This window comes from Saccostrea cucullata, unplaced genomic scaffold (assembly GCF_032062105.1).
Source record: "Saccostrea cucullata isolate Sc308-1 unplaced genomic scaffold, CSIRO_AGI_Scuc_v1 ctg866, whole genome shotgun sequence".
NCBI classification, from domain to species: Eukaryota; Metazoa; Mollusca; class Bivalvia; order Ostreida; family Ostreidae; genus Saccostrea; species Saccostrea cuccullata.
In genome coordinates this window covers 82,704-102,023 of record NW_026941041.1, presented here as the reverse complement: position 1 = coordinate 102,023, position 19,320 = coordinate 82,704, and the positions used below count along the sequence as shown (strand labels likewise).

At 34.0% G+C, this 19,320-nt stretch overlaps 3 protein-coding genes and 1 pseudogene across 3 annotated transcripts; all 4 read left to right on the top strand.

The window, feature by feature from the left end:
• Window positions 1–1,882: 1,882 nt before the first annotated feature.
• On the top strand, window positions 1,883–10,960 carry LOC134257006 (universal stress protein in QAH/OAS sulfhydrylase 3'region-like). Its single transcript, XM_062739666.1, has 4 exons — window positions 1,883–2,043; window positions 5,206–5,286; window positions 9,843–9,949; window positions 10,231–10,960. Exons 1-4 carry the CDS (start codon window positions 1,968–1,970, stop codon window positions 10,447–10,449), a joined length of 483 nt encoding a protein of 160 aa, XP_062595650.1. The 5' UTR covers window positions 1,883–1,967; the 3' UTR covers window positions 10,450–10,960.
• Window positions 10,961–11,298: 338 nt separating this feature from the next.
• LOC134256998 (colipase-like) lies at window positions 11,299–12,526 on the top strand. Its single transcript, XM_062739659.1, has 3 exons — window positions 11,299–11,391; window positions 11,680–11,877; window positions 12,292–12,526. The coding sequence occupies exons 1-3, from the start codon at window positions 11,347–11,349 to the stop codon at window positions 12,454–12,456; spliced, it is 408 nt and encodes a 135-aa protein (XP_062595643.1). The 5' UTR covers window positions 11,299–11,346; the 3' UTR covers window positions 12,457–12,526.
• Window positions 12,527–13,533: 1,007 nt separating this feature from the next.
• On the top strand, window positions 13,534–14,809 carry LOC134257001 (uncharacterized). Its single transcript, XM_062739661.1, has 3 exons — window positions 13,534–13,572; window positions 13,799–13,883; window positions 14,312–14,809. Exons 1-3 carry the CDS (start codon window positions 13,534–13,536, stop codon window positions 14,749–14,751), a joined length of 564 nt encoding a protein of 187 aa, XP_062595645.1. The 3' UTR covers window positions 14,752–14,809.
• Window positions 14,810–16,923: 2,114 nt separating this feature from the next.
• LOC134257000 (uncharacterized) lies at window positions 16,924–17,780 on the top strand (annotated as a pseudogene).
• The last annotated feature ends 1,540 nt before the right edge of the window (window positions 17,781–19,320 follow it).

The following is a 19,320-nucleotide window of genomic DNA, read 5'->3' as shown; positions in this document are numbered from 1 at the left end:
AGGAAAATGAACTGAAAAGAGGAATAAAAAAAAATTTCAACCAAAAATTCATTATACTTATCATATTTATATACATGTATATACATAAACTTATTAAAATCCAATGTCAGCAGAAATACTTGCTTAAGGGTGAGTTATCTCAAGAAGTATCCAACCTCACCTTGTACATGTAGTACGCGTCCTATTATCACCTGTGGAGTATCCGTTGAAATACCTGTACCTATGGTGATTGATATGTTAACTGAGGTGCATGTTTATCCATCGGCCTCCTGTGATGTCATAGGATATTGCAAAAACTGTAATAAATTTAATATCATTCACAATAGAACATTATTTTTTGCAGAGTGTTTTCAATGGTTTATAAAAAAAGATATTGTTAAGTAAAGAAATTTTTATTGTATATCTTTTATTATGTATTTTATTTTCAATCTGTAAGAAAAAAATGATACGGACAATAACTCCTTCTTGGGTATCTTCATTGAAGACATTTTCTTTACTGTATACTTAATATACATCATGTAAAAGAATTTCCCTGACTTAGAATTCAAAAGTATCCTATAAATAGCCAGTATTTTAATTGGCACTTTAAGCATCGGAATTATGCATTTAAACAATTAAGCTCTTTACTTACATAATTTACTTACATAATTTACACTTTTATCTTCGGTCCCGTGGTTTGCGAAAATGAATAGACCAGTGCATTCTATTCACATATTCACAGAGCCTATTAAGAATTCAATCTGTATAATGGTATACATAAATAGAGCACAGAAACTTTTCTTTACCTGCAGTACATCCGGTTATTTTTTTTTTCACTTACAGCATCTAAAGGATCTCACACCGAGTTTTTTGCTTAATGCCCTAATGTATATAAAATAGGTCAAACATTTTTTTTGCTCAGAAATCTGATTGAATGGGACAAAAATCAATACAAATAGATCATCGGCATTGATGATTTTAGGGCATTAGGAAATTAATAATATAATATGTGACAATTTCATCATCGGATTTTTCGAGGGAAAAAAGCGTTGAATTCGTTTTCTCCCTCCATATTAATCAAAATCTGAAAATATTTTTTTCTGATAAAATTAACAAACGAATCTCAAACAGTGTATTTTTTTCATGTAACCCTTCTTTACAAAGTTTACTCCAGTCGACGTGTCAATATAAATGGTAGCTGCAGATCTGTAGCTCTCCGAAAAAAATATATCTTTTTTTTTTTTGATAGACCGGACTATCAATATATTTTTTTTTTTCGGAGAGTTACAGAAATGGACACTACGAACGTTTCAAGTAACATATGTAAACTTTGCTATGTTATTAGAAAACATTCTGGCTGGCTGCTCATTTTACAAGAATCATGGTTTGATCTTTATCAAAACAAATACGCCAAGATGGATTACAAAAAGTAGTGAACACGAAAAAAAAAATTGCAGAATGACCGAATAAAATTGATCATAATTCCATCGATCATCGCAAAAATAAAACGGGGTTTGCTTTTATTAGTTCTCCTTCTCAAAACAGAGATTTTCAGATAACGTTCAATCAGTGAACAGTGAATTCCTTTCCTGTGTTCATGAATGCATACCTGAACAAACTATAACCATTCGCCCTCGTGACAAACCATGGATGGATTCAATGTTACGTAAAACAATAAGGAAAAGAAACCGTCTTCATAGGAAAGCTAATAAATCTAAAAAAATCCGATAAGGCTGCTTATAGAAAAGTTCGTAATTCAGTCAACATAAGGAGAGGAATTCACTAAGTTATTTAGAACTTGTTTCCAATCCTTTTGATTGATATCAATAAACTACGTTCAAAACAAATCAGTGAACAGACCGAAGGAAGACAACTCTAACTAAAAATAGCTGATTGCGCCATTTCACGGTTGACCTGATGTGACCTTATTTACCTCCCTGAGAAACTGAGCAAGGCCCGGTGAGAAGAAGCAATTTGTAGGTAAAATCATGGATGTCGACTCCACAAAACGCCGTGTGGTTCTGGCAATGGACGGGAGTGAATATGCAGACTATGCTTTTAATTGTAAGTATGTCATAATGTTAGTCAATTTAGGGCAAGGCGCGGGATATATCGACTTGTTTACGATCAAACTACGCCATGCAGAAGGGTGTATATGGATAATGCAGTGTATTGTGTATTGTCTGTTTACACACGCGGATTTATAAATAAATTTTCAATATGTTAATGTTTAAAGTTTTCTTTGTTTATATTTAAATTAGGCACACTATCAACGTATGTAACTTTTTTATTACTTATACATTTTAAGTGGACCCCTTAGTCGCCTCGGGTCATCCGTACACAAATATTAGGCTATGTCACCGTGGTCAGCACACTGACATGACCGTTGGTCTGTGATAATTTATGAGATACGGAGGAATGCTGCTCTCGATATAAATGGACATGCAAAAACAAGGACACTTCTAAATATTCTCTCTACTCGGGATTAGGTTTCAAATGAAAATTCAATACGTTTAATTGTGTATCATATGTGGCCTACAGATCTAGGCATATTCAATTTATGAAATTATGTCACCGTTTCTTTTAGTCATGAAATAAGAGAATTTAATTTAATTACTTAGTTTTAATTTCATATTTGTTTTCACCTTTTCTCAGCCATATTTAATTATTTTAATAACTAAAATTTATGAATATACTGTTGAGTGCACTATATATAGCATTATGTCTTCCTATTTTTAAAGTAGACCTACTTAATACAGTTACTGTACAATATTTTTTTCATTTCACGGAGACTCAAGGTACATGTACTTCAACTTGATAAGGCTATCCATTATCGTCCTATTCAATATTGAGAAGCGATAAATTAAAATTTAAGATGAAATAATCAAATAATGTCTTATCTTTATTTCTTGGTATAGAGTCTGAAGTGCAACAACATGTCCCCTGCAAGCTGGTGTGTTAGTTTACTACTAGACGATAAGATATTTAGATTAATGTATGTGACTAATCCTAATTCGTGCACTTGTTGCCTGTAGCATATGAACACAAAATATAATGAACAGCACAAAAGGTCGTATGCCAGAGGAACGAAAAATGCTACAAGAAGGACAGTTAGGCTTCATGTGGGCTCCCTGGCTAATTCCTTTATCTCCTTTGTCTTGTTTTAGGGTACATGTAGGGCCGAATTTAAGCACCCGACACACCCAACACCCACCCACCCAATTTTAGTTGTACAGTTTTTTTCTCTGATCCAATTTTTTTTTATTTCATGGGTGTTTATGGAACATTTGATTGTTTAAGTTTAAAATCAAAACAATGCAATGATTAACTCTTAACCGCCTGTGATTTTCAGGTCAGATTAGATCGGGTTACATAAATCACAACAGAACAGAACAAGCTAAAGGATATGATGTCAGGTGCTATTCCGTTTTATATTTTCTTGTTAGTATTAATGTGTATTTTGTTCTCCCCTTTATGTTCACACGCGCTACTAAAATCATAATCAGCATTATTTATATTAGTGGAACATGTTAAAAAAACGATTGTATATTAATCGATTTTTTTTTCATCCTTACGTGTAAAATTGACTTAAGAGAGAGAAACAGATGGTCCTAATAAGGCTAAAAAGGGCCATAAAACTCAAATTGACCATTTTTTAAAAGGAATATATAGTGCAAAAGTGAGACTGAGATCAAAAGTGAGCTCGTCTAAGTTTTATGGCCCCAGGCCTGATATACAAATCGCATGTAGCATTAACAAGCGGTAGGGATATGATAGAAAATACTTTCCGTTCATGAACAGGGGGTTTGACCGAGATAATGAAAATATTTGAATAATATTAAACCGAAAGGTCATAAAACTATCGTTAGTTTATAGGATTACCATATTTCATCGGAAAACTCTCATCGTGGATTAGACCTCAGTGTATATGTATATCAAATGGACTATTACAGTTATGAGCTAAATCTTCTGATATATAGATACCCTAAATTATATATATTGTTTTTATCTCGGCCATTCAAACAATGTAAATCGTAACATTTGCAGTATTAATGTGTGTGTACTGTGTATGTACATGGTGTATATTTTGTACACTTTGTGCTACATTATATTTCTGTCTATATTAGGAGTACAATAAGCTAGGTCCTTTGTCCACAGACTAAGGCGTCGGAATTTACTGAAACTCAGGTTGCAGGTACCCGTGTACATTTAAACTTTTTAGGGTAACCGTTGACTACATAATGAGAAATGAAGGTCAGGTGAATAATTCCGTGTGCATATTTTTGCACAAAAGATATACTGTATATAGCCATTAACTGTAAAGTAAAGGATATATTCCATAAAGATCTCTCGATCGATCGATCGAGTTCGACGAAAAGGATTTCAAAGCGATTATCATTAAATAAAAATACATACTGTACAATCTAACGTTAATGATATAAATGCAGGAGAACTACCTCGGTCACGAAATGTTTTTAATAAATATAAAATTCTTTGCTAAAGCCTCAAATTTCATATACTAGTATTATTATTTATTTATTTTTATTGTTTTTTTTTTTTTTGGGGGGGGGGGGCCAAAAATAATTTGGATGATATTGACGAAAAAGAAAAACTTTGAATAGATTATTAGATGGCATCGTGTTTATTTGAAATATCCGAGTACTTATGCATATAAAAATAGTGTAAAATCCATCTAATTTTGAGACGTGTTTATATGGCAGACGTGTGACCCATGATGTCCTTTTGTCGTCTGCTTTCGTTCTTCGCCAAATAACACCGAATAATGCATTTGAGTTTCAGCAATTTTAATTGTTAATGAGTGCGATAAGTACTTCTGTAAGTTTACAGACATAATCCTACATACAATTTGCAAATTAAAAGATTCTTTCTATAATTCACCAACAACTGCCTACTTTAATTGTCAGGGTTTCAAGAAATGTCTGTTACAAATGCATATAAAAGAGAGTAAACATTCATATCGTACTTTGCATATTAGACCCTCGCAACGGAAATTGAGGAAATGATGTAACGCAGTCGTGTGTGCGTTTGTTAGCTTATCCTGTGCGAAACAGAAGTGTCGCAATTTTTAGGTCGAACGTCCCCGTGTTCCATAGCTATGTTCTTTGCAAGGTGATACTTCGCTTTGCGTTGCCCTTGGTGAAATAACAAACATATAACTTACTGATTTTAATTATTCATGATATTAAATATTTAAATTATTTACAGGGTATGTCGAGAACTTTAAGATGGACGGAGACTTTTTAACGATTGTCCACAGCTTCGAAGCCAAAAGTATTGCGCATGCAGGTAATACCATACATATATGCGGGATAGATTGTGTGTTAGCAGGCTTGTTTGTAGACTAATGAAACAGGCACGTAGCATCGTTTTTGAAAGTGATGGGGGGGGGGGGCAGCCAGAATTTTTTTTTACCAACATGTAAACCTTTACAAGCCAAAAAAAAAAACAAAACAAACAAACAAAGAAAATCGCCGGAACTCGAAAATCCTATTTCGGGGGGGGGGGGGGGGGGGGGGTAGCCAACTTTTTCAATGCCAACTTTCTTCCACTTCCATTTTTCCTTGCATACAATGCTACATTTCCTTCATACATGTATTAATTTACTTTAGTAAGAAGTGGGGGGAGGGGCAACCAACCTTTCAATCAATTTTTTCAATAGTCAACATTACCGCTACAATGGCTACATTGCCAAAAATTTCAACTCATTACCGCTACATTTTTTCAGATTTTCGACCGATCATTACCGCTACATTTTTCCGGCAAAAAACAACTCATTACCGCTACATATTGAATCAGTCAAAAACAACTCATTTCCGCTACATATCAGTTTAGACAGGTATGTTCGATATATGAGTTCTATAATGAACAGTATTTGGACAGTGGTTGAAAGTTTTCTTCTATTTGGGTTTTTTGGATCCTCGAGAAGTTGAAGAGTGCTTTGTGTTTGATGTGTTTCCGAGGCACATTGAGCGGTCATCGTCATTTCCACCAACAATTTGGGCAGACGCAGATGTTGAGTGTAAAAGTTTTCACAAAGAGTTCGGCACAATTATTGTTAAATATAGTTCACAACCGAGCATTTTTGATTTTTTGGCCAATATTCAACTTTTCCTTGAAAAAAGTTACATGAAAATACGTGCTGTAAGAAACAGGATTCTCCCAGAATTTTATCTATGAACAGTGCTTGATTTTAAATTTCTGTTTTTAATGAAATAAAATTGATTTTAATTAAAAAAAATAATAAACCCATCCTATCCAAAGTCCTACTTTCACCTACCCTTAGTGATCAGGGGAAACGGGTCTTATGCATGTATAGGTTGTACTGTACACGCATAAGTGGCTGGCTAACGAAAGAGACAATGTAGCGGTAATGTATACTTTTTTATGTAGCGGTAATGTAAGGTTTTTTGTAGCGGTAATGACTATGTAGCGGTAATGAAAATTTTGAAAATGTAGCGGTAATGATACGCACCCGTAAAGGTAATGTTGGGGAAAAAAGTGCTGCCCCCCCCCCCCCATCCCTCCTGTTGCTACGTGCCTGTGAAATACGATGTAAACGTTACATGTATGAAACTTTTCCACGAAAACCTTTTATTTTCTAAAATTGAAGAAACTTACTGATAGATGTTCACTTAAAAACAGAGACATTAATATAATTTTTCATTACTTTGTCAGTAAAAGACCAGTTTGCATTTTTCACGGTAAAAAATAAATTTCGTTTTTAATATCAAAATGCGAACGCTTTTTATTTCAACTAAGCAGTACACTTCAGAGCTAGCTAGATATACAGCTCTCAATGACATAATTAAAGATGCATACAGCCATACTTTGAGTTCTTGAATCAATATAACGCGGAAAAAAAAGTTTCAAATGAGTCACTTAACGAAATTCTTATAGAATAAATCAGGATACACGTGTCTCATTATAAAATGATAAGAGGCTTATTACTGAAAAGAAAGAGAGATGTATCATAACGGAGTCATAATGGCCATTAGAAGCTCATATTTTCCATTAGAAAAATCCCTTTTAATGTCTGTGCTTCCTCTTATCACCACTTCTGTGCGTGAAAATAATACTTAGCAGTTTGAAAAACTCCTTCTCTGTTTTCATACGGCTTATCGTAAAATGAAAGAAGAAATAACTCTCTATCCATTATGATAATCTAAGAAAACAAATGGAGTGATTGTACAAGATATTCTTTGATATTCTAACAATGATTCTTCGTTTACAGTACAAAGTTTTGATTTTCTATTGACGGCTTTAGGATGCGATGTTAAGGCTGTCGGTATAAAGTTTTCTTTTTCTATTGACAGCTTTAAGGTCCGATGTTAAGGCAGTCGGTATAAAGTTTTGTTAGCTCACTTGAGCCGAAGGTTCAAGTGAGCTTTTTGATCACATTTTGTCCGTCGTCCGTCCGTCTGTCTGTCCGTCCGTCAGTCCGTCCGTCTGTAAACTTTTCACATTTTCGACTTCTTCTCAAGAACCACTGGGCCAATTTTGACCAAACTTGGTACAAAGCATCCTTGGATAAATGGGAATTTAAATTCTTAAAATGAAGGGACATATCCCCTCGCAAGGGGAGATAATCAAGAAAAGACAAAAATAGGGTTGGGTCATTAAAAAATCTTCTTCTCAAGAACCACTGGGCCAGAAATGCTGAAACTTATGTGGCAGCATCCTGATATAGTGTAGATTCTAAATTGTTCAAATCATGACCCCCTGGGGAAGGGCGGGGCCACAATGGGGAATCAAAGTTTTACATAGAAATATGTATGAAAAATCTTTGAAAATCTTCTTCTCAAGAACCACTGGGCCAGAAAAGCTGAAACTTATGTGGAAGCATCCTGGTATAGTGTAGATTCTAAATTGTTCAAATCATGACCCCCGGGGGAAGGGCGGGGCCACAGTGGGGAATCAAAGTTTTACATAGAAATATATAGGAAAAATCTTTGAAAATCTTCTTCTCAAGAACCACTGGGCCAGAAATGCTGAAACTTATGTGGAAGCATTTTGGTATAGTGTAGATTCAAAATTGTAAAAATCATGACCCCCGGGGGAAGGGCGGGGCCACAATTGGGAATCAAAATTTTACATAGAAATATGTAGGAAAAATCTTTGAAAATCTTCTTCTCAAGAACCACTGGGCCAGAAAAGCTGAAACTTATGTGGAAGCATCCTGGTATAGTGTAGATTCTAAATTGTTCAAATCGTGACCCCCGGGGGAAGGGCGGGGCCACAATGGGGAATCAAAGTTTTATATAGAAATATATAGGAAAAATCTTTGAAAATCTTCTTCTCAAGAACCACTGGGCCAGAAAAGCTGAAACTTATGTGGAAGCATTCTGGGGTAGTGTACACGATGTAGATTCTAAATTGTAAAAATCATGACCCCTGGAGGAAGGGCGGGGCCACAATAGGGAATTAAAGTTTTACATAGAAAAATATAGGAAAAATCTTTAAAATCTTGCTCTCAAGAACCAATGGGCCAGGAAAGATGAAACTTATGTTAAAATGGAAGGATCATGGGGTAGTGTAGATTTCAAAATGTCTAAATTAAGATCAGCGGGGTAGGGTGGGGATGCATTATGTATTACAAGGGGGAAATCTGGTAAAGAACAGAATGGTCAAAGCTTCTCAGGTGAGCGATGTGGCCCATGGGCCTCTTATTTTTCTATTGACAGCTTTAGGGTCTGATGTTAAGGCTGTCGGTATAAAGTTTTGTTTTTCTATTGACAGCTTTAAGGTCCAATGTTAAGGCTGTCGGTATAAAGTTTTGTTTTTCTATTGACAGCTTTAGAGTCCAATGTTAAGGCTGTCGGTATAAAGTTTTGTTTGTCTATTGACAGCTTTAAGGTCCAATGTTAAGGCTGTCGGTATAAAGTTTTGTTTTTCTATTGACAGCTTTAGGGTCTGATGTTTTAAGGCTGTGGGTATAAAGTTGTTTTTTTCTATTGACAGCTATAAGGTCCGATGTTAAGGCTGTCGGTATAAAGTTTTGTTTTTCTATTGACAGCTTTAAGGTCCAATGTTAAGGCTGTCGGTATAAAGTTTTGTGTTTCTATAGACCGCTTTAAGGTCCGATGTTAAGGCTGTCGGTATAAAGTTTTGTTTTTCTATTGACAGCTTTAAGGTCCGATGTTAAGGCTGTCGGTATAAAGTTTTGTTTTTCTATTGACAGCTTCAAGGTCTGATGATAAGGCTGTCGGTATTATATAAATGGTGCCTGTTTTGGAGGGTAACAGTTGAAATTGACACCCCAAGGAAAACCATTGTCAACCGACGCGTCAGCGGAGGTTGACAATGGTTTTCCAAGGGGTGTCATTTTCAACTGTTACCCTCCAAAACAGGCACCATTTATTTTATTATACTGAATGTCATTTTGGATTAAAAGATGTTTGCAAAAAAATCGTCGATTGTCTTTACGTTCACGTTTATAGAAAGCTTTCAAACTCCCCGCTACTTCGAAAAAGATTTACTAACCTCTTTATTGTTTATTTGATACTCTAAAAGTCCTTTATCATCTAAAGTTTCGTTATCTAGCACTCGCAAGCATGTTTCGTCTGTTGTTTGTTGCTTTTAAGTAAGCTACATCAGACGCAAGCTTTTATTTACATCAAGTTTATTCCGGTTCTTTCAAACGCGCAACTGACGTATTGAGAATTCTACGGTGAACCGTACGCGCATAATTTCCATGCATGTGGCATTACCGTTGTGTTACCCGTTGCCACGTGTGTTGCTAAGGCTGAGGGTAATAGAACGGATTGTTAACTGCGTTTGAACCGATCAGATTTTAGTATTTAACATGAAAGTATAATAAAAAACTTTTGTTTTTCTATTGACAGCTTTAGGGTCTGATGTTAAGGCTCTCGGTAACGTTCTGGAGGAGGAAGCCAAGGAGAGTAAAGCTCTAATTCAAAAGTTACAGAAAAAGCTAGAGTCAGTATCTGGGGTAAGTTTCGTATTTACAGAGGATATGTGATAAAGTGTTATGTGTCAACGACCTTTACACGAGCAGTAACTAATTTTCTTAACAAATACATATATATTATTATATCAATTTGTCACATGACAATACATGTTTCGTAAAGGATGGATTTGAAAAACACAAACTCTTTAATCTGTTTCGAATGTCTATTAACAAAATCAGTTCTATAAGTGTTTTACTGCTTGAATATGTTTCGTATCTAATTATCTATGAAATACACCGTCTTTCTTTTATTTCATACACAGTTAAATGGAGAAGTGAAATCCATCCATGGTAAACCCGGAGAAGCAGTAGTTCATGAAGCGCATGCGCAGGGTGCTGACGTTATAATCTGTGGAACACGTGGTCACGGAAAATTACGAAGAACCTTTATGGGTAGTGTTAGTGATTACATCGTCCACCATTCTCACGTGCCCGTCGTCGTCTGCCGTCACAAGGACCATCACCATGGTAAAGGTCATTGAGTGACGTCATTTCCTGTGCCTGTCCTCAGAAACTGATTCTTCATTGGCCAAACTACAACAATGTATTGGTTGTGTGTTCTACAAGTGACAAACTTTTAGTTAAATTTCTGTATTTGGGTATATATTTTTTCTTTGTGATTTGAGTGTTTGCTATATTATTTTTTCGGTTTTGTTTTGGAGTTTAACAATCTTTATTTTATAATTACACTAACATGGACTTTCAGACAGCAATTAACTTTGAGGTGTTAATATTCATACTGACGATGAGTTATAACCAAGGATGAATATAACTACATGTAGTAATATAATAGACGTGTAACTTTAGGAACCAAAACATTCTTTGTACACAGTAGATAATTATATTGGTCAATGCGGCATATCTATTTAAGTAGCATATATTAATTTACAAATGTATGTATGAACATTTATATCATATATGTGAACGAAATTGTCTTCGTCATTTGTATTTAAGATTCACAATTTAATTTCTAAATAAAGTGCCATTTATTTATTTGCCTTATATCAATTGTACAACCTGAAATGAATGCACACACAGAGAAAGATTATTACGTGCAAAACCTTTACTGCAGTGTTTATACATAACAATAGGTGTTAAAAAAGGTCGCACGAAAATTTACATGCAGTACGAGTAATGGAAAAAAATTCGAGCGATCTGAGCAGTATGCAACAAAACAAATGTACAGTTTTGTAATGAATTAAAAAATACACCTACTTATTAAACACACGGATCGATTGATCAATCTGCACTTTTTTGTACTGTGCCTTTTCCCTGATTTTTCCCCGCCATTTCAGCAGAGAAGGTAAATGTTCCGTATACTCTGTCCTTATCTTCTGTAGACAGCTGCGTCCTCTCTCATTTACAGAGCGACAGGAAACATGAAGACATTACCGATTCTCTTACTGATCATTGCACTTGTTGCTGTGAGTATTATTGAATTATAAAAACGTCTAGTATTACACGTTCATTCCCATTTATAAAAAAACAAATAGTCAATTACCTGACTTAAGATAATGAAGTGCTAAGAAATACATACTTTTCCAAAAAGATTATTGAAAATATTTTAGTGAGAGGGAGGGGGATGTTATTTGGAATGGTCATTATGTTATAAAATACAATTTGGTGTTTACAAGGGTATAGACATTGACAACATTAATTTATGTATACATATGACCTGTGGAACTAGTTCTAAAAGAAACAATTCTATTTAGTCTCAATCACCCGACCCTTCCGTAACTGTTCGCCCATCCGGAAGTGTGACGCTGGGCGGAACTTGTTCCCACCAATCAGATTGCGAGGCCTCGCTCTGCTGCGCTCACAGCGGGTTTATGGGAAAGAGGAGAAAGCGGCTCTTCTTTGATGGACTCTTTAATCACGATACCGGAAAATGTCAACCACATAGAAGACTTGTACGTAAGAAGTTCTACAAGAATTCTTCAGTGAATTCATAAAGTTCTCAATACATGAATTGAAAGTGCGTCGAACTGTTTTGAGGAATTTTATTTGCAGCGATGTTATTTTTAAAAAGTTGCCCGTACCTTTGGCCTTTCAGTATTTTTAGTTAAAGGACAACAGACTACATAAGTAATTTTAATTTAATGAATAAATTCCTACTCCTGTGCTATATGTAAAAATAGTATTCAAAAAAAAAAATATTTGTTGCACTTAAGTCTAGCTGCAGAACTGTATCCATCTGGATTAAGAAAAAAAAAAACATTGCTTGCCAAAATTTTCTTAACCAGTGGGCTGCAGTTCTGTATCAAAAATACACATACACGCCAAAATATTTTATACAGATATTTGATATTTATGTTGTTTTTCAGAATGAGACTTGTATGCCTTTTATGACCCACGATATCTTCAACCATGAGTTGTACGAGAGTTACTGCCCTTGTGAAAAAGGATTGGAGTGTCGAGGACAAACAGTAGACGAGGCGGAGCACTCAGTGGTTCATCACAATCCGCGCTGTCAGGCCCCGGAATCTTAAATAGTCCCTCAAATAGATATAGCCCCTCCTAGTCGTGAATGGAATAAAAAGTTGTTAATTTTGTTGTGTTCTTTTAAATACCAATTCCATGTGTGTATATATATATATGCATTCATTACGTACTAATTCCTGAATCCAATCAGAGCTTCAAATTATAAGCCTACTCTGCATTTTCGTTTATATATAAATATCTGGATATGAAAGTTTTTAGATTTTTTTTTAACAATTTGAATAAAACAGATCGATAATTATTACAATTAAATATTTCTTATATGATTACATATATCATTTAATCCTCCCACCCCCACCCAAAGGTAAAATTTTAAAATTACTTTGCAACATTGATATAATTTATATCGTGACCAATGTATATATTTCACAATTTATACATGAGATCGAGCAGCGTTTAGTTTGAAAACTTAGAAAAGAAAAATAGCTCATTGCAATGCATTTTAATAATGGTTTTATTTTTTTCATTAAATTGATTAACATTAAAAAAGTTTAATGACCAGTACATACATGTACATGTACACACATATACATCTTAACTCATAGATTTCTTGATGCGTGGGGGGGGGGGGGGTTTCTTGCTATTTAAATGTCTGTGTTATGTGGATGAAGATTACTCTATTTTGTTGGTTGTCCCTTTATCTCTTCTTACTCAACAGCTAAATATTCAAAATATTTAAATATCTCTTATGGCACTTAGTTATGAAATTATTGTTCAAAAAGTCTTATTTGTAAGTCTTTCGAATCCTTAAGTTTTCTTAAGAGATAAGCCAAATTTTCAATGTCGACACGTAAATATTAAACAAATTTGACAATCCCAATATGGTGTTCTGCATTGAAAGAAGTTAACAAATTAAATTTATAAAACCTGAAAGTCTATGAAAACGTGATTTGTGATAGGAACTCGAGAAAATTCTTTGAATGTTTCATCCATGTGTCTGGTTTATGGAATGTCAGAAAATGGCCCGTTACAATGACAACAACTTTGAAATCATGAAAGTGGCAAGTCTCTGATTCTTATCAGTTTTAGTATTGAATCCTGGAACTGAAGTTTGATGATTTCAAAGAATGTGGTCAGATTACAAATGGATGTGGTATCTGATGATTGTGAGTACAGTCATCTCATTGATTTATTTAGTTAATTGTATACTGTTAATTACTAGTACTACACGACTTATACTAAAATTTTTATATTCTGTGCTTGAAAATAATAATGATTGATGATTAAGGACAGAAGTTGATTTAACTTTAAAAAGTCAGCTGGGACATGTCGAATTTGACTCGAACGAACTGCTATTCTCAAAAATTGATGTCATATTGATCTTTATTTCAGGGAGGCGTTGTATCTTTTATTTTACTGGCCTATTTCCAGGAAATGTTTCATGTGGTGTTTTGGAAAACGAGCTCTTCATGTGGCGGTAAGTTTCTGTGAATATGGCGCATGCGCTCATCTCGGATTTATTTTTCCTAGGCTTGGGATGTTGTGAATTAATGATCAAAGTCGATAATTGATGAATAATGGTGACTATGAAATATACTTTCAATTTTTTATTAAAACAGAAGATGTGTATTAAAGAATAGAGAAATGTTAAAGATGATTAATCATATCTAAAGTTAAAAATACAAATATATAAACCTACCGTATTTGTTTGTATCCCTTTCCAGTCCACTTCATGTGATTGCGTTGTCAAATTTAATATTAAGTAACATTTAAATTAAATGGACTTGTGACCATAGGGTTAATTTGCAAGGGGGAATATTTTTACACACCCAGATTTAGCTTAGAACATGCTGAATACACTTCTTTACAATGTAATGAAATTTCATGATGTTTTTATATTTTCAGATAAAATCAATGGTCAGCCATTTTATTTCGGCAGTACGGATGTAGTTTGCATGCGAATGATAAAACTCCGCCACAAGAGGTCGCTCGACTCAGCCTCTTTGCCAAACCGGAAGTTCTGGTCACTCAATCATAGATGGATTTACTATGACGGCTGGTACTTTGAATTATTCTACAAACCCCACACCCGCCGTGCTGCAAAGTCAGAAAATTGCCAAATTCGACGAGAACCGTTTCCCGCGGGGTACACACTTTTGGACATTGACTGTGTACGCAGATGTGCCATTTATTACAATGAACGGTTTGAGAAGCGTTACGATCCCTTCGTACAGAATTGTCATCACTATGCCAATAAGCTCGCCGAGGTCCTGTGTATCAGCAAATCTTGCCCCGACCGGTGTCTCGAAGATAATCTCTCTAATTCAACAACAGCTTCACTGTGATGAAAAAAGTTATTAATATCTTTCCCCTTAAAAATAAACGCAAAATATAATTTTCTAAGATTTAGTTTACAACTGTTATTTATTTCTTTTAAGGCAGAATCATATATAGGACCATTCTGTATCTTTGGGTACCATTCCTTTTTAGCTCACCTTAGCTGAAAGCTCAAGTGAGATTTTCTGATCCCCCGTTGTCCGTCGTCTGCCGATCCGTCCGTTTGTCTGTCTGTAAACTTTTCCCATTTTCAACTTCTTCTCAAGAACCACAAGAGGTGGGACAGGCCGGACCACAATAGGGACTCAATGTATTACATTGAAATATATACAGATATAGGAGAGGAAAAACCCTTCTTAAGAACCATTGGCCAAATCATGCAGCTGAAACTTATAGGAAACATTCCCGAGAAGTGTAGATTTTAATTGTCCAAATTATGACCTTTGAGGTAAGGATTGGGCCACAGTAGTTACATGTATTACAAAGTGGGAAATCTGGTAAAGAACAGCATGGTAAAAGATACCCACGTGAGCGATGTGGCCCATAAGCCTCTTGTTACGATTTAATGTCTTACATAATGCATCAATAATTTAATTGTTTTGTTTCATTGCTTGTATTCTGTTTTGAAAATTTTACAGTTTTTTTTTATTAATTTGTTTATTGGTAACTAATGGTTGTTTATTTGTAACATGGACGTGCACGTATATATACTGTAAACGTATTCATTTTCCACTATTGATATTCAGAAATATCTATATCTAAGAAACACAATCTAAAAAAATAATATAAAATGTAATATAGGTTCAACCTTTCAAGTTCTATTTTGTACACTTGCAACTGACCAATGACATGGCATAATGTTAATTTCAAAACAAAGATCTACATGTGCGTGTATTCAGAATTGCTCATAATTTATATGTTGTTAGATATTCCACAAATATTTGCTTCATATATTCTTTACCAATAAACGTTATAATCTCGGGCTGTTTTACATGCCTCACTTCAGTTGATACAGTGTATATTGATTCTTTGGTTAAACGATAGATTTAAATTCAAATACCAAACAATCACCAGAATTTAAATAGATTAAGTTCGAAATAAAATTGTAATAAAAACAAATTAGGTATCACCGATCAGAACACATGTACATTTAAAACTGCCCTCACAGTTACTAATATTTACATTTCCAATCAAGCGCATGTAAATAATTACAAGGAATAACTGTCGGATTTTTTTGATTTCATGACGATGATCAATCAATTGGCTTGCGTGATAATTTTCTGCGTTTCACGCAAGCCAATCGATTGATCACATCATTAAATCAAAAAATTAGACAGTTATTCCTTAAATAAATAAATAAATCAAATCATGTTAAATAATATTGTAACTAAAAATACGATGCTTCGAGATCCAAAAAATTCAACTTTACATTGCTATATTTGGTTATTGTACTCTCTAATTCAAGACAAATCGATAACACAGCTTGAAAAAAAAAAGTCAAAATCAGAAAAAATAAAATAGAAACATCATTAAATGACACCAAAACCAAACCCCACCCACCAAGAGTAAAGACTTGTAAAGTAATTACTAGTGAAAAATATTAACATCGACGACTAGTACTGTGAATTGTCCTTTAAATATGAATATCAAAAGAATTCAATTTTTAATTATCCTTTTCTTTACTTAAGTTGTACACTTCATCATAATAAATTTCCTTATAAAAATGAATACTTTCAATTCTAATGTAATACTTAAACTAAATTGTTTAAAATACTTAAGGATTAAATAGCAAATTAAAGGTGTTAAAGACACAGTGACCTTTGAACTACATTCAAATTTAATCCGACATTGCACCCTAAGAGCAGTGTATTGTTGTTCGTTTACTCTAAGGATTTCGTCTTCTTTGAGGTTTACTTTGCACGATGTATTCTTGAGAGTAGTTTATGAAATGTACACGATCATGAAGCAATGGTCAAAAAGACATGCGTGTTTTGGACAATTTTGGTAAGAACATTTAATAATTATTTTACATACAGTATTCCTGGTGGAATAAAAGTCTACACTTTATGAAATCATTTGAAATAAATATTTATTTTCATATAATTCTCATTTTTGATATTTAAAAAAAATATTTTAAATACACATTAAAATGGTACTTATGATATTATCGATTAAAGCGAATGAAATATACTAGTATTATCCAGTCATGTTCAAAATTAAGCTTTAAGCTTACAAATAAATGTATTTGGTTGTAGGTTTTATTAATTTGTTGGGTTATATTGGCCTATTTCCACGAATCATATCAAATTGACTTATGGACAAAGACTTCAACATGTGGAAGTAAGTAGGACTCTCTCTCTCTCTCTCTCTCTCTCTTAACTTATAATTTTCAATAATGAAAAAAAAATAAAAATAATTATCTCTGTAGCTATAACTTTCAAAACAGGTAAATTAATATAAATTCCTGTCATACATATCCTTTCTATTCGTGTAGGCAAAAGAAAAGGTCGTCCATTTTATTTCGGTACCACAAACGTTGAGTGCATGCAAAGAATACGTCGACGTCCGAGGAGGGCGCTAGTCAAATATCCACTTCCTGAGCGAAAGTACTGGTCTTTGAATCATAGATGGGTCTATTATGATGGATGGTACTTTGAGTTGTTTTACAAACCACACACACGGAGACCGGCAAAATCCAAGTTTTGTCAAATTAAACGGGAACCACTTCCGGCCGGGTACAGCACGTTAGATATCGACTGCATCCGGAAATGCGCAGTGTACTACAATAAGCGTTTCGTGCAGCGATACAACTCTTTTACGCACAACTGCCATCACTACGCCAATAAAATAGCAGAAGTTTTGTGTACATACTCCATGTGTCCGGGATGGTGTGAGGAATTATACCTAGAAAAGGGGAACAAAAATCTGGTGACGAAGTTCGTCACATTTACCTCATCTAACCAGAATATAACAACAAGCACTAAAACACCTGGCATCAAATGACATTTAAAATTCTAGGTCTACTAGATCGTTGCCACTATAAAAACGGATCTTTTTTGTGCATATTATAGTTATTGATATATATGCTCATTACATATAATTGTAAAAGGAACATCATTCCACCTCTTCCTTCAAGACTAAAATGACCAACTGGCGTTGAAGGTTGAGGTTTATTTCTTAAGGATGATTTCATATGGTGCTCTCTCAGAATCTCCATCAAGCAGGAAACATTAAATACCCGGTATGTGTGAAGACAACGTGTTGGATGCATGGGATTTTTTGGGGGTTAAAATAACATAAAATTAACGATATTACATTCCATTTTGAATTATAGTGAAGATATCAACTTTAATAAATTTATAATAAATAAATACATAAATATTTGTTACACACAGATAAGCTGGTTAATTGATTTATCATTATTTATTTTCTTAAATGTTGGCTTTGGTATGCATGAACTACATGTATATAAATTTTTGTACACAATATTTTAAAATATTTTATGATCTGTTAATATACAAATTAACTTCATTTCGGTCTAGTAGTACTTTAGTGTCGTGCCTGTATTGTGTTCTAATTTAAATGACCTTTCAGGTGACTGTTGGGTCAATTATAATCCTGCTTAAAAGATTTAGTGTTATAAACACAATTAAGTTCTGTCTGTCTACTTTACTTCGATTATGGATTTTTTTCAAGTGCTAAATGCTCCTTGTAAAAGTGAATTTTATGTTACTGGTTTTACAACCAAAAAGTTATTATTCAATTTTTCATACCATGCTTCTTTAACAAAAATGTTTCGTGATAAGCGTCTCAGCTTCGGACAAAAAATATATATTTTAAATATAAAGTATGATTTAAAATATAATTATGGAGATACCGGGTTATATACAAGCTCAGAAGTCCTTTCAAACAATGCAAAAGAGGATCAACCAGAGCAAGCACGGATCTCTGAAACATCAGAGGTGGGATCAGGTGCCATGAAGGAGTGAGAATCTCCTGCCGACCGGTCACATCTGTCGTGCGCTCTTTGTCATGATCAGGAAATTGATAACGGAAACATCTATTAATAATTCAACATTTAATTAATAGTCTAAAAATTAGCATGAGAAAATAAGTCAGCATTTGACTTAACAATAGACGGCTGCCTTAGTTAGGAAATGTAAACATCAAAATAGTTTTCAAAAACCCTGTTGAAACTGTGTCAACTTTAGGAAAATCTTTTTAGCTTTTACAATGTACATATATTTTATTCCACAAGCAGCTTGGAAGTGGTGCTTACGAGTTTTCTCGTAAGCTTTTAAAAGATAATACATACATGCCCACATATATATATATAATTCATAAATAGACATTTTGGTAAACATTTCTTCAAATTAACAAATTGGTTACTTCTGTATTTGCCTTGTACCCATAATAATCTTCAGTGTGTATCGAAATTTCTGATTTGCTTTGTATTATAGAAAAACTATGCATTGTGACGAAAGCGTTTTATTTCATCAGGTGGAAGATATATCTTACATGTTCATATAACCAATCAAAGCTTATATACAAGCATAGATAGGAAATAAATATTTTAT